The 16,178-nt window shown below is 46.8% G+C and overlaps 1 protein-coding gene across 1 annotated transcript in view; it reads right to left on the reverse strand.

The window, feature by feature from the left end:
• Positions 1 to 3,428: 3,428 nt before the first annotated feature.
• ELL (elongation factor for RNA polymerase II) overlaps positions 3,429 to 16,178 on the reverse strand; it is a 54,626-nt gene continuing 41,876 nt past the window's right edge. Inside the window, 7 exon segments of the mRNA XM_086627712.1 lie at positions 3,429 to 4,661; positions 5,689 to 5,733; positions 6,630 to 6,655; positions 6,658 to 6,800; positions 8,798 to 8,864; positions 12,138 to 12,651; positions 15,722 to 15,818. Of these exon segments, the coding sequence (XP_086483838.1) occupies positions 4,557 to 4,661; positions 5,689 to 5,733; positions 6,630 to 6,655; positions 6,658 to 6,800; positions 8,798 to 8,864; positions 12,138 to 12,651; positions 15,722 to 15,818 (997 nt within the window). The 3' untranslated portion in view covers positions 3,429 to 4,556.

Raw genomic sequence — 16,178 nt, forward strand, 5'->3', positions numbered from 1 at the left:
GAAGTAAAACGAGCTGTGGAAGAACAGGGGCTCGTTACGTACATGGGCTCGTTAACGAAGCACGACCTCCTGCCAGCACTTCTGGTCTCGAAACCAGTGAACCTGTGACTGTCACCCACTGTTGGAACGGGGGATCCCAAAGCAGCACAGCAACTCCCGACGGAAAACACAAGCTATTTAGTGCATGTTACGGTCCGAGCACTTACTGGAGCGTTTTTATCCCCTATTTCATGCTGCCTGCTCCAGCCACAGCCAGCAGCAGACCAGGGATGCTGCAGAAGGCAGGACCAGAGCAAGCAGCCAACGTGACAGCAGAAAAAAGGGACAAAGTCTCACTGCAATCCAGATGCTATTTGTATCCTGAGCTTTAGCCGGATGATTCAGACCAGGGGTGGAGGTGGGAGCTCCAGCAGCGTGAATGGGCAGCGTCTATGCCAGGCTCATCCCCACCTCGCTGCTCTGGCAGCATCGACGTCCCTGCTCCAGCTGCCCACGGACGTGACTCACTCCCCACGCGAGCGAGCTCGGACGTCAAACCCGGCTCAGCTCAGCGTGAGCGAAATGCAGCTGCCCCTTCTGCAGATGCAGAGCAGCCCACGGGAGGCACCTGAACTGCGTCTGGACCCCTCCCCAGGAGCTACGCGCTGTCAGAATGAGCCACCACAATCCAGGAATCTCCAGCATCGCCAGTCCCGAGGGATGCAGCAAGGCCCTCGCTCCTGCCCAGCTCTGAGCCCGCTGCCGTGTGCCGTGCTCGCAGGGCATCCCTCTAAAGCCACCTCCACACCAACACTGGCGATGGGGGGTGCCTCTTCAAACACAGCTTTTCCCCCCCACAATAAACTCTGGGTGCTGATGCCATCGGAGCAGGAAAACCCCCAGCTCCCACCACTGCATGGAGATGTGGATCCCACCGGAGCACCAGAGACGCTTCCCCAAAGAGCACAGGCTGCTCCGGGGCGGCGTTTCTGGGCGAGAGCTCTCCCCGTTGGCAGAAAACGGGTGGCCCACACTGAGCACCTCTCCCTTCTCGTGGTTCTTACCTACTGCTCTGACACTTTAACTCACTCAACTGACTCGGTTCCTTCAACTTTCCCGCTTCCAAAGTCCACATCAGCCATTTATCCCCTTCCCTTTTCCAGTTCTCTTGCAGTGAGAAGCACTGAAAAGAATATACAACCTTAACTGTTTGCTCGTTTTCCAATACAGTGAATTTATTATATGTTGCAAAATCAGCATTCAGCTTTTTAGTGTACAAAAAAGACACTAGCTCTTAAGAAAAGATTAGGAAAGCTGAAGACTATGCTGCCTTTAAATTGTAACATTTTGGCAAAGTGAAAAGCTCTTTTGTAAACTCCAACTCCATGGCTCAATATAGTTTTATCCACAGTACAATATTACAAAGTAAACACAGTATCAATAAGTTAAGATCATACTTAATCACCTAGAACTGGTTTCTATTAACCCAAAAAGCACAAAATTTGCCTAGCTTCATAATCTCTAAAGGAAAAAAAAAAAAAAAGAAAAAAAAGAAAAAGGCAGATTTGACTACAATTCTTTAACACAGTCCAAAGAAAAGTGAAGCAGAAAGTTGTTGAATGCTATTTGGGTCTCACAGTTTGGATATTCATTAAATATTTTCAGTTTTATATTCAAATTTTAGAAGTTCCAGAATATACATGTAAATGTACACAATACATCTTTGTATACAACTCTGTTTGCAAAAATATCTTATAGCAGATGTATAAAGATTGAGATCCATCTCTATCCCCCTCCCCCCCTCCCAAAGCAACAAAAAAAAACCCCATTCAAAATATTAAGGATCAGGAGAAGTGTTTCCATGGAAGAATTTACTCATCCTGGGTTTATAGCTGCTGCCTTCTTCTGCCATCTGAGTTTTGGGCTCCTCACGCACCGCCGTCGGAGATGAAGTCCCACCGAGCCCCGCGGCTCGATGTGACAAGTGGGTGCTGGGAGATTCAGCCTCGACACCGACAACACCGAACTGGTACCCAACTGGTGCAGCTCTGGCACCGACCAGGTTTTGCAGTGACAAATCTCACAGCGGGTCCGAGAAAGCGCGGCGTCCCGGTTCCTCCACGCAGCCTAATGCTCCCTCCCAGATCCCTGCAGCTCCGGTAAAATCCGCCTCGGTGCACGAATTCACAGCTACGGGAGGTTTGTGGAATCGGAGCCCAAGAGAGGCTCCAGCTTGGACACCGCTTGGCCATCACCACCAGTAACTTGTGCACTGACCAGATGCAAGGCCCCACCGAACAGGAGGACAGAGTTTTCTGGACAAAAGCTCCTTGTCTTTAACTCTCACGTATTTTCCAGCTTTCCCCGACGAGCAGAAGCACCGGAGGCAGGCAACATCCCACAAAGGGGCATGCCTGCAGGAGAAACACCTCCCTAACCTCCAGTTATCTTTATCTGGAGAGGAAGAGATGGGACCAACGTGTTCCCCAAGCTCCGAGATGCCCACTGGGACTTCCCTAGCGAGGCTCTCCGGGGTGCTGACCCTACGGACCACCGCGCTTCCTCGGACGTCGCATCTCTTCCCCCTCCCCTCCTCTCCCTTCACCGCTCTGCTTCCAAACAGGTTTGGTTTTGCAGACCAGCAGGAGAACGAAGCTGTCCAGTGGCAGTCCGTGGACCGCCGGGCCGGTAACGTGCTGCTCGGCCATGTGCCTTCAGCCGTAGGCTTGGTTTGAAGAACGGGATGGCAAAGTCCTGGTGAGCACTGGACGTCTGCGGGGAACGCGGCACGGAGAGAAACTCAGAACATTGCAAGTGACAAAGCAAGCGGTGGCCCTGGCCAGACAACACGGCAAAACCAATCAAGCCAGAACGGAATTATCACTATTTTCTCTTTTTTTTTTTTTTTTTTAAATACAGCAGATGGACCCACTTTTTGGGGGAGGAAAAAAATGAAAATACTCCTTGGGTAAGAACTGTTTCCCTCCTTAACTCTGCCATTCTGCTCCTTCAAAGGGTGAAAGACTCTTCAGTGCAACCTCCAAGGGAAGGAGCCGCCACAGGAAAGTAATCCTTTACTTTGAGATAAACGGAAGCGGGAAGAAGTCAAATCACACAGGCTGGCAGGATTGAAAAGGGGAGAGGGGAGAGAAAGAAATAGCAGAGTTAAAGGACACCTTTGTGCTTTTTGGCGTGTTTCTCACACCCTGGCCATACTCTAAAATGTTCCCTTCAAGTCCAAAAACCAAAAACAAACAAACAAACAAAAAAAACCAACCACAGAAGAAAGACGGCCCCGAGAAGCTGGCGAGATAAAGCGCAGCGGTGGAAGTGACTCGCGTGGGAAAACGCTACCTTGCTTCTCTCACGCTCGGGCGCCTGCTCTGAGAAGGATTTTCTGCTGCTGCTTCTTTGGAAATACACAAAAAAACGAAGAAGAAAGCATCGCCACCCCCCCCCCGCCCCCCCCTCCTCTCTCCTGGGTCAGTCCAGGTAATAAAATAACTCCTCTGGGTAACTATCCGATAAGCTTTAGTAATACTGCAGTTATAAGACAGGAAAGGTTCTGAAACACTTGGCCTACAAGGAAAAGGGAGGCACAGTTTTAGAAAAAAGATGCTTTTTTTTTTTTCTTTATACAAAAATAGACCATCGTCTCATTAGCAATTAATAAAATTGGCTGCCTTGGTATAAAATTATAAAAGTCAAAGACAGACAGGTCTCAATCTTCCCAGCACTGGCAGGTGAAGGTTAACGCAGGCAGACCGGACCGCGCACGCTGGAGAGGCCACTGCAAAACGGCTACGCCCGCTGCTTCCAAACACACAAGGAAATTTGGGAATTTTTTTTTTTCTTTTTTTTTTTTTTTTACCATGAAGGATGCACTTCTGCACTGCGCAAGGCACTCAGTGCAGATCCCCGGGCTGTACCCCCTCCTACTGCCACAACCACCTGGAGAGAGCACACAGCGGAGATGGAAAAGCAGGAACGAACAAGGAGAGCTCGGGGAACGTGGTGTATTTAGCACGGTGCCACGGAGAGCAGGCAGCTTGCACACGAACAGTCGCAGGTCAGAGAAGGAGGTAACCTAGCAGCATTCCAGTTCCTCACCATTTGAAGGACAATTTGTAACCCAGTGGACCCGGGCCAGGGGTAATTACACTTCATGCCAAACTTTAATCCATGAAAACTACTGATTCTTAACCTTTGGGAGCTTCGTTCACTTTAGGCAAGTTTTCCCTTAAGTGTCAAACGCTGGCTTCAAATAAGCAGATTTTTTTTTTCTTTTTTTTCTCTTTTTTTCTTTTTTTTTTTCCTTTTTGTTTTTTTCCCCCCCTCATTTGTTACATTCCAACATTCAGAGAGGCTAAAACTCGAGAGGACCGTGCCGGGCACTGGGCTTGCAACCCAGCTCAGACACGGACATGACAGATTCAGCATCGTAAGGAATCCCCAAGTTCTTCAACCATGAGGAATTAACGCTCGTCTCTGAAAGGAATCTAGTTGTATAAAAGGGAACGTAACGTCCAGGTGACTTTTTTTTTTTTTTTGCCCTACCCAGTCCAGATTAGTGCCAGCTAAAACTGCTGTTGGTCATACTCTGCTATCAGTTTTTTAATATGAGCCAGTTTGTTGTGGAGGTATTCGCAGCGGTTCTTCTCTTGGCTGTAATTGGGGTTAGTCTGTAAAGAAAAATGAAAAGGCAGTGACGGAAGGCAATTCTTCAGAACTCGGTGACACCTACACTGAACTCAGATGAGGCTATCAGACCTCAGAGCATCAATATATGAGTAAGGAATGAAGCTTTTCTAGCTGGAGGAGTAGATATTCATTTAAAACAGACCCACTCTGGTCAAACGAGGCAAAGAACAAAATTTTTTTTCATCAATACCCAGTTCCAGGAGCCTCATCACAGGGAAATGTGTGCACCTCGAGCCTAACTCAGAGCAGCTGGGCCACACACCTGGGCTTCCAGCAGGCATCACCTGCCCTTTGCCCCGTGTTAGCTCTGAACTGTGCCAGGCTTGGAGCTTTAAAACAAAGATGAACTTGCAACACATGGGGAGTCTCTTCAAAAAGCTCCTAAATCCCTCAGTCAGCAGACCTCAGGGTCATATTTGTAGATTTAAAAAAAATCTTTAATCTTTGGTCCACCAAACCCCATCCCTGGTGTATGGACACCCCAGCCTGCCTCAGCATTCCTACCTCATCCAGCTAAACCATAAACCCCTCCAGTCAACAACTGCTGCTTTATGCACACACAGAGATGTAAAGCGTTCTGCGTGTCCCACACACCGGAACGCCACGCTGAGCCCCGCAGGGGACGACGTACCCGAGACTGCGCTCAGGTCGCACCCCGTGTACCAGCAGACCCCAAGACCTGGAGGATCCTGTTACCACTCAGCCTGTGCCTCTGAAATACAAACTGTTCCTTCCCTAAGGGACTCATTTAACACGTTTCTTTCTTGTGCTACCACGGCGCTAACGCAGCTGAACGCTCCCCAGGATCCAAGGGGCAGCCTCAATTCCCCACAAACCATTTCTGATCCAGGAAGGGATCACTTTTTGGACAAGCTCGAGCTGAACAAAGATCTGCTAGGAAGCTTCAGGCACTGGGTTTTTCACTTGGCAAGTACCCATCTCTTTCAGTCACTAGGGGCACCACCCAAAAGCCTTTTTTTGTGGCCAGCTTTTTTTTTTTTTACTTACCTTTTTAATTTTCCGATATTCCTGTAAAATTTGATCATGGATGGTCTAAAAAGGAAAAGATAGCTTATTACTTTCCAGAGAACCAGCAGTCCTGCAATCTACTGCAGCAGGCAAGTGTTTACTGATGGCTCGACATACAGGCTTCCTCCAAACACCGACCAAAATCTACCCCCTCCGTGAGATCTGATGGCTACAACCAGCCTCACTGTCTCCGTGACTATTCTGGTGCCGACACCACTGGAAGGATCAGGTCCCATTCCCCAGCCATGACAACTATCTGTAACAGGCACTTGGGTTGGCAGGATAATTGACATTTCCTCCACAGCTCAGACTAAATTCTCCCCAGGATATAAAAATAATTCAGTGAGGAATCACCGAATTTCTCAAAGAGAGGGGAACAATGTTTGAGGGGCGCAACGGTGCTTAGTACAATAGGTGCTCTGTAAAAATCTGTTTATTATACTCAATGAGACTTACTTTCTCAAGATAAAGCATAGTTAAAGCCCTTTTAAAATCAGTCTGACAAGTCGAATAATGCTACATTATTAAGATCAAAGATTCCAGAGGAACAGATGACCCCGTGCTAACTCCCCTTCCAGCCCCGATACGCGACCATATGTGCGAATATGAGTTTTCTGGCTGGGATACACTAATAGCTTCCAGCAGCTTTTGGCTAACGACACCAATTGTCTCACTGAGGCCTTTCCTTGTCAACAAGTACCATGATGTGTGCTCCAGCTTGAAAATGAAAGAACGCAGAGCTGTTTTAAGAACAGTCTACAAAGCTGTCAGCTGTGTGCACGTTCTGCATCCACCAGTTCTGGGCTCTGGGCAGTAGGTTTTAGACACCAACCCACCCCAAACAGAACGACTGAAGTAACGAGGAGTAGCGTTGCTGCTTGCAGAACGAGCTTTTCAAAAGATATATTTTCTGTTTCTACCTTATATTCGTCAGAGCCCTGCAAAGTTGCTTCAGCTTGGCGTCTAACTGCGTAAACCGTCGAGTTATCCTCTCTATCCGGGCGTGCAAGTCTCTGTACTCGTTGTATTCTGCATTGAAGTCATTTTTGTAACTCTGACGCTGCTCCGAAGAGGAAATGGCTGCGTATTTTCTGGAGGGAGAATAATTTAGTTAATCGGTTTAGTTTCTCTCCAGACAGCAGGAATACTGCAACGCCAAAACCAGGACGGTAAGGCTATTAGGTGACTGCGTTCGAGAACAAACACAGTCTCTTACAATTTGCATTGTAACTGTCAGGATTATTGCCTTGACCTCTGCGTAAGATAAAGACAATGCTTGCTCCCGGAATTTCCTATCTATGCCAGATAGGGTGGAACATGCAGGTACAGCAAAGCCTGTGAGCAGCTGAGGGTGTAGGAGGACATTCAGATAGCACTGCTACAGCTTTTCTAACTCCTGCTGTCCCACAGAACATGGAGTTCTGCATCTGTGCCAGACCTTGGAACAGCAGGAATACGATGCTTCCAGTGTTAAGAGTCTTTAAAAGAACACAAAAAGCATTCAGCTATCGTTGCAAAATGCTCGCAGTACAATTACGTGGCAAGCACACAAGAAACCATGTTGAATGGACTGAATATACCTCCACTACCTTCTGAAGATACCCAACGGGTACCGAACATGACAGCTCGTGTTTAACAGATGCACCTTTGAGGCCTTTGGAAGCTATTTAGCTCCACAGAAAGCCATCAAACCTCACATTTTGCAGAAAGCCCAGCTGCCAGTGTTCTCTGATGGCAAAATTCATCTTTTTGTAGGTGGCGACTCTAACTTGCCCCCTTACTCCGTCTGCAACAGTGCCAGCTCAGCACATGAACGTGTATAAGATAACTTAGGTATGAAATCAAGGGAAAACTTCCACTCTTAACCTAAATGTGCTCTAGCCTTCAAGAATTGAGTCTGCTAGGGATCGGTATAAATAAGCATCTAGAGAGGACACACTACTATGAGATTAGGAAGTTGTCCTCAATAGTATGAAGCATGTATCTACAATCAAAACAGCAGAGACAACTCTTCTAGTTTAAGGAGCTGACCATCAAAACAGTCAGATCCTACCAAAAGTGAGACAACAGACCTTACAGGAGTTCATAAACCTTACAGGATTTCTTCGGAGATGGACTGAGGATCTGCAATATCCCTTTATGGGGGAGGGGGGGGGGGGGGGCGGATCAGCACATTTATTGCAAGAAACCCCCCCAGCCATCCATGTTCTCCTGAACGGTACTAGAAATGCCGACTCGAAGCAGTGGTTTGTACGGCTCATACAGCCCAGCAAACCACAGCTTTGTAACCACACCAGAGCCCTCCATATCCTCCAGTCACCTCCAGTGACTGCTCCTGCAGAGCCAAGAGTAGATGCCGCCTCCTCCTCCTCCTCCATCTCTTCGCTCCGAGTGATCGCAGCACAGCCAAGCCAGATCCGATGGCATTAAAAACCCAGGCTGAGACGTGCACAGGGAATATCACCCACAGCTACACTTCTTTGCTGTCATAGAGCTTTGCTTGTAACAGGTTTGGCTTGGTGCAGATTTTTGGCTTCATGCACAGGGGTTTTTGTGCTTCAGCAGACAAGTATATTGGTTAATTAACCTCAAGGGGATCTGATTAAAAAGTCAAGAGGTGAAACAACTCACATCCTAACCCATGGGTTATAACCTCCCTACAAAGAATATTTCACTGGTTTATGGAGATAATCTTGGCTCTGAACAGGGGAAGAATTAGCTAACCTCTCAAAATCCTTTCTTGCCCTGTCTTCCGTAACATTAAAGCAGATCCTTCCCTCTCAAAGTTTCCAACTGTAACCTGGAGATGTTTCATCCTTTCAAACCCCTTCAAGGTATGCTATGTTTCTTGAAGTTCTTTAAGAATTGGTTTACAGGAAGAAAACCTTGAACTCCACAAGGAGGTAAGGAACAGATCTTAGTTTAGTCTCAGAAACTATTTGCAAAGTTGGGTTTACTCTTTTTTTTAAACCCACCTGACAAGGTTATATTGAGTAACACTACAGTCCAACAAAAATCCCCAGTACGTTGTGATTTTTAGCTTGAAATATGATCCCAAAGTGATGAAGCAACTGATAAATATACTTACAATAAATAATCTGGCATTTCTGAAGTTGATGTTGGTACACTAGAATTATTGCATGTTCCATTTAAACCTGAAAAAACAAAAACTTGTTTATAGACATCCTTAAACTTTAAAGCTCTATGCAATTAAAGTTCAAATTCTTAAACTTATTTGCAATATACAGTTTATCCAATTCTAAAGGATTTGTTTTGCTTTGAACTGACAAAGACAGAAGATCCATAACAAGGTGGTTGAAACTTCAAGGCCTCTCTAATATTTGTCTGTCAGCAAAACAATATCAACACTAGCCAGTGGCCTGAGCAGCAAAAGATCTTCATTTAACTGATTTAAAAACACTGCCTGCAGGGAGGGCAGCACTGATATCACCGCTGCTAAACTGCAAAACAAATTTATGAGTCCAGATGAGCTGAAGAGAGAGCTGAGCAAGGTGTACATTTTTTTTTTCCCCTCTTGATTCTAGACTATATGGATTCCTACTGTTGTACCCTATAGGAATCCAGAGTATTAATGGAGAGGTTTTTATAGCATGCAGCTTTTTCCTCACCTAGCCCTACTGCCCCGTGGAATAACTCAAGTGCTCTCTGCTCTATGAATCCGAAGAAACATGAACCAAGCAAGGCTCAATTAAGAACATTTAGGAGTTTAAGTGGAGCGACCAAAGACCTCAGGAGGAACGGGATTCTGAACGTGAGCCTGCAACAGATCCCATCCTCAACCGAAACCGAACACTGCATGGTTAGTTTGGATGAAGAAAGCAGCTGGATACAGGTTTGAAAACGGGTATTTCTCAAACTGTGGGTTACACTGAAAGCCCTAATCAGAGAGCCAACTGCACCCATGAGAAGGCAGCAAACTAGGAGGCAAGTGGAGAAGGCTGCAAAGGATTTTTGTTCACTTCAAAAATATATTTCTTTTTTCCTCCTCTTTCCAAGCCTGTTACTCACAGCAGGCAGTACCTCGACTGCCCAGCTTCCCGACGCACAGGGAAGGTACGTGTGAGCCTCGAGGCTCACCTGTCCCTATGCTCACCTACGCAACTTCATTACCCCAGACAAACTGGAGGGAGCATGAAATGCCAAGTAATAAATAGAGGCATGTAAAAGCAACAACATAACTACACCTTTAAAAGAAATTTTACTCTGAATTTCCACAGAACAGAAGAATGGCAGAAATCCTGTGTCATTATGAACACCCCAGCCTCAATTCCTGCTGCAGATGTCTGCATGCAGACAAATTCTGTTTCTACCCTACCTGACCACCAGCGTAAAAGATGTGGAACGTGGGTAAGGAAGATCGTGGAGAAGAAAGGGAGAAAATAAAGTTTATTTTGCCTATGAGTGCCACCTACTGACTGCTGAAAGGACCCCAAAAGGTCCCTCCACCACCTCTTGAACAAACTTCCCAGGAGAAACTCTGCTTCCCTGCAGCCCCTGGCCCGAGGAGGACTTTGGGAAGGCTGCCAGCCACTTGCTGCAGCCAAAAGGAGCTGGATCAGGCCCATGCTATCCACATGAAGTCAGGCACAGAAGGAGAAGATCCCAATTCAGATGTGAGCTGGCTGTACGAGATCCAGGCAGCCACTGACCACATCCTGTTTATGATTACTCCCAAGTCCAGCGTGGAATCGTTACCTCTCACACATCAGCAGTGCAGCAGGAACAAAACCTGACTCCTACTAATTAACAACAAGCCAGTCATTAAACTGTTTATAAAGCAAAGCAGAAGAGGTGGTAAAGGGTCAGCAACTTCGCAAAGAAAGAATTCAGGGTATTTTGGTATGTATAAGAAACACTGACAAAAATATACATCTAGAGAGAACGTGTGGGTATCATTCCACTACCATTCAAGACAAGGAACATGGGGAAGAAAAACGTTCACAGAGAAAACTAGGAGTGGCACAAAAGTAAGATCAAAGTAGAAGGAGTATCTGAAGAGTGTGGTTCTGCAGTGCCACACAATGATAAGAACTATGGACTGGCATTAAAAATCACTGGTGAGCAACCAAAATGCGTTTTTAGGTGCTACAAAGACTGTGGGGAAGGTGAGAGCTAATATCATATTAACCCAAATGCCTCATGAAGCTCTTTGTTTCCAAGAATTCGACAAATTAGTTTCCCTTTCAAGTTACTATCCTTTTCAAGCCAAAATTGGATGATTTCACACACTAAACATGAAGAGGAACTTAGAAAGTAGCAACAAGGCAAAAGAAAACAATACGGATGCAAAAAAACCCAAGATGGATGCGTGCAGTGGTAAGACACGGGGCAATGGATTTAAACTGAAAGAGGGGAGATTTCGATTAGATCTAAGGAAGAAATTCTTCCCTCTGAGGGTGGTGAGGCACTGGCACAGGTTGCCCAGAGAAGTTGTGGCTGCCCCATCCCTGGCAGTGTTCAAGGCCAGGTTGGATGAGGCTTTGAGCAACCCGGTGTAGGGGAGGGTGTCCCTGCCCATGGCAGGGGGGTTGGAACTGGATGATCTTTGAGGTCCCTTCCAACCCAAACCATTCTGTGATTCCATGAAAACTAAATTAACAACAGATCAGGACTGCAATATTCCTAGAGACTTCAGGGGAAGTCCCACTGCTCCAGGGAGTTGTAACAAAGCCTAAGGAAACAGCAGAAAACATGAAAGCAACAGGTGAGGGAACAGATCGGATCAGCCAATGTATATTCTCTGCTCTAACTTCTAAATGTATGCAGAACCGGCTTAGAAATATACTGGTTTTGATGGAAAACATTTTCATGGCATCTCATGGGTAACAGATTCACTGTTGTGTTTGTCCTTGAAGAAAGAAATTCAGAGTGATAGTGGGATACAACAAGGAAGCTCCTTCAGCCTGGACAAGCTGGTTGTGTACTGCTCCAAGGGCATTTATCACAGGACTTATCTATCATTTCTTTTGCATCCAATATTAAAAGCTTTTGTGACTAAGTTTTCATTACCGAGTTAAAAATCAATACAACAGCCATCGCAATACCAAACACAAGCAGGAGAGCTGTAAGTAATCAAGCAGCACTGCTTTTTCCAACAGATCCTGATGCCTGCCTTTCATCCCCATATATTAATACAGCTTTTAATTTAACAAGGAGAAACATGACACAGTCTGAGGCAGTTCCAAACAGCACGAAAGGTTAAACTGGAAAAACCTGATATCCTCTTTGGAGAGGAAGCGCGTTTGTTGATTTGGAGGTAGGGACAGCGATATTATTTCGTTAACCACACAGTCTGTGCCAGTGGAAACCTCTTTCCTCAAGTGGATTTAGAGCAGAAATCACACACAGCCGACACCAATATCCCATTAGCAGAAGCTGTACAGGAGGATGTCTCAGACCGTACGTACCTGTGACCTGTTCCTGGGGAACACTAACTAAGTCAGCATTTTTTATTACTTCACAGTCCTGCTTCTCCTCTTTGCACTTCTCTTCATTTTTCTTCTCCTTTCTCTCCTTTTCCTTGTCTTTGTGCTTTTTGGATTTTTTCTTGGTTTTTACATACGAGCTGCAATTGTGCTTGCTCGTTTGGGGACAGTCTGTTGACAAAGGATGAGTCAATCTGTCAGCCGTCTCCGGGTTCTCACAGTCTCTGCCGTTGTGAGTCAGGTCATTGCTGACATCCGAAAGGGGATCGTGAGGCCTCGGCAGCTCCAGCACCGGGAGGCTGGAGCTGGAGCTCACCGACTCCGGGAGAGCCGGCGGCACGGCAGGGGCAGGGGTAGGGGCAGGGGTAGGGGCGTCCTTCCCGTTGGAGGAATTCAGTTTCCCGTTGAAAGTGGGCTGAGTTCTGTGAGCCAAATGTGAGATCCTGGGCTTTTTGTTGGCCAGGGGATCGATAAACTCCAGAGGTTGGGATCGTTTCTGGGGAGGAAAAAAAAAAAAAAATAAATCTCGAAGTTCTGAAGCCAGAATTTTGGCTGCTGTTACCACTAGGTGGTGGTGCAATACCAGCGAACAAGAGAATATCCCCAGAAAAAGAGCTCGGCCATCAATCAGAGCTGCCAGCAAGCGTCCCAGCTCAGAGGCTGGTCCTGCACACAGGCTCCAGGACCGTCAGGTCCTACAGATGCTGATCCAATCCCAAGCTGCTTCCTGACAATGCCGACAGCCGCTCTGGAGCCCACGGCTCGGTGGCAGAGCGTGGAGAAACCCATCATCACATCAACAATCATTGACCTCCTGCACTGTTCACACTCAGGCCACACAACCCAGCCCGCTCTCGTGTCTTCTTTCAAATCTGACCCTTCGGAAGTAAAACCCCGTCCTTCACCCTCCTCCTGCCCCAGCCACTTCGCAGAGAACAGAAACAATCCAAAATACATCTGTCCTCGCTTTTGGTCATGGCATGACATGTAGAGCACCTCAAAGTCCCTGCAAAGGAAAGATGTGCTCAGAGCTCTGGAGCAGAGAGGGATTCACAAGTTCTGCATTTTATTCCAAACTGATTTTACCAACTCTGTGGTCAACAGCTTTACCCTTGCAATACCCCTCCTTCCTCTTCTTGAGGAAGAGGCATTTCGCAGAAGTGAGAAAGTGTTAACTGTTATTAACTGTTAAGTTCTGAGAATTTAAGGCAAAAAAGGACATATGCAGCAGTTTCAAAAGCCACGTCACACACATGACCTGAATACCCCTTCTTTAAATAAGCGTAGAGGTTCCCAGCTGTCCCCACCAGCCCTCCCTGGACAGTCACAGGCAGGGCTTGGAGAAGCACCCTCTGTGTGCCCATACCTCCCAGTAAGCAGTTGCCTACAGGCTACCAGAGAAGCCACACCATGGAAGAACCCATCCAGCAGTCAAGCAGAAAGAAGAGCTCAACGCAGAGGCAGAAGGACGGCTGTCGGGCTCAGTCCAGCCCGGGGCACCCAGAATGACCTTGGACAGCCATCAGGGAAGTGGTGAGCGCCTGCCTGGCAGCACAGGGCTGCAGAAACTGAGGAAAGATTATTTAGCGCCCAGAGGAAAACAAGCAATAGTTCTGGTTATTTCTTTTGGATATTTTATTGTTTTCTTTACGTCTCAGGCAGGACTGCGAGGTGTTTGCAAACGGAAATTTTGTTCCATCACAGAAGTGCAGCTGGATGCACGGCTGCTTTGTCAGGGAGCCACCACCTCACTCCTTCCCCCTTCCAGTTATTATTTCTCTTTGCTAACCCCAGAGGTCTCGAGGACAGTGCTCAGCGGCAGGAATCCCTTCCACCTGTCAAGGTAATTACCGAGGAGCTGCTCACACTGCCACAGAGCTCAAGGGGCGAGGACAGCACGTCGAACCAGCTTTGCAACATCACTGATTGCCTTCCCGCAGCGGAAGACAAGCAGTGTCCATCTCCCGAAAGGAGGGGCCATCCACTTTGACTACAGGTCTCAGAACAAGCGACAGATCTAAGCACTCCCACCTTGTACTCACCTTTCTCTAAAGCCAACAGATACCATCTTCACCAATTTTACCTCTTTGGTTACGAGGTGGTACATACATGCAATATCTGCTCTACCAAGCTTCTTTACAATCACCAGACCAGCTTTTTTCTTTGCTTTCCTTCCACAGCCAAACTCTCCCAAAAGTCTGTGTTCCAGACTACCAAACCCCAGTCCTCTGCTGAGACTGTAACCATTAGCAAGCATCCCTTCTCTATACAGAAACTACAGCTATAGAGTATAAAAAAAATGATGGCTTACAATAAAAAGCCTGTGGTTTTCTGTCTGACACAACCCACGTTAGAAGCGCTGCCGGAAACATTTATATTCCATGTTTGGTTGCCCCTCTTTCACCAGTCTTTTCTAGATTCAAACAAATCAACCACCCAAAGTTTTGATTGGGTCATCTCAAGAGACCGGAAACATCCCCTACAGATCTTTGTGCCTTTCAAAATATGTACAGCCAGAAGCAAGATGATTTTTCAACCTACACTTTTTCAGAATCAGGTTAAGAAAAACACAAGGTCAGTCTCTTAACAGCATTGTCTCTTTCTAACCTAACTCAAACGAAGGGGATCATTCTTTATTCACCAGGAACATGCCAACAGCAGTGCAGGAGAGGATTTGGAATTAGCTACCTGGCAAACGAGTTGCACGGTTCTTGTTCTCCATAGAGAACTGCCTCCCTCTCACTGCCAGAAAGCACATAATTTCTTTACCTGCTAATATTCTTTGCCACTAATCCTCAGTGCGTCTGTCCAGACAAGTAGGCATTACGCATTCCATTGGCAGGAGGAGAATAAATACTCAACTTGTCTGGGCTGACCCACAGCAGAGAAGGGAAGCTGGTATTTCACAATGCTAGTGAGAAATGCCCGCGCTAGGAGATACCGAGAAGAGTGGGGACAGACTCTGACCGACACACCAGCAAACGCAGCTTCTTTGTAGTTCATTATCATGGAAAAACAGCTAAAACATACTTTTCACAGCTCCATGCACCAGCATCTAAACAAATCAAAGAGCAGACCAACCTGCCCCTGGTCTGTCACAGCAATTAGGTTGCAAAGGTCAAGGTTTTTAATAACTTAACCGTGTTTGGGAGCTACTTATTACTGCTTCATTCCAGTCAATTATTAGTAATGAGTAAAACACAAGCTCACGCTCTCCCAGGAAGTCCAAGAGGGATGGCAGGCACTGGGAACAAAACTTAGCCCTTAAAACCAAACTTCAGACACACTGTCAGAGATCCTCCCCATCGGCTGTCACTGAACCACATCCAGAGGAGAAACAGATGCTGAGGAAACCCAGAATTAGACTCTAACTTAATAAAATGGAAAAAAACCCCAACAAGCTATTGACCTACCAGGCCTCCAGCAGCAGGTGATTACAGTGTGCAGACAGGCTGAACAGCTCAGCCTGGACCCATGTCGAGCAGCTGACTCCATCGAGAGCAGATGGAGCCAACTGCTGGCTCTGCCCTAACCAGACCCAGCACCCTTAGAGAGGGATCACCCACCTGAGGAGGAGAGCTGGAGTTCACGTTGTCTTTTGGTGGACTCAGGGAAGGCGCTTCTCCTTGAAAACCGCTACTGTTCTGTGGCTGACAGAGTTTCCTGAAAAAACAGAATTCAAGGGCTGTTCAAATCCCGTGCTTGACAAAGCAACAGATGGTATTTCAAATCCTCCTGCGGAGCAAAGAGCCTTTTTGTGGGCTCAAATTCTGACTGCTTGAAGATGCCATGAAGTAGCTTGTTCAGGTGCTTATTGATCTCTACCAAGATCTAGGAAGAAGAGACTACTACAAGAAAATATCAATCAACACCATATGATAATTGCTCATCTCTTTCTGGCCTTCCCATGATTTCTGTAATTCTCTGGGAACAGAGGTAACACCTTGGACTGACACTGCTGGTGTTACAGCAGGGAGGGAGGAGGCAGGCTGAGCTATCAGACACACGGGAGGACTCTCTACC

Source organism: Tauraco erythrolophus, chromosome 28, assembly GCF_009769465.1.
Source record: "Tauraco erythrolophus isolate bTauEry1 chromosome 28, bTauEry1.pri, whole genome shotgun sequence".
Classification (NCBI taxonomy): domain Eukaryota; kingdom Metazoa; phylum Chordata; class Aves; order Musophagiformes; family Musophagidae; genus Tauraco; species Tauraco erythrolophus.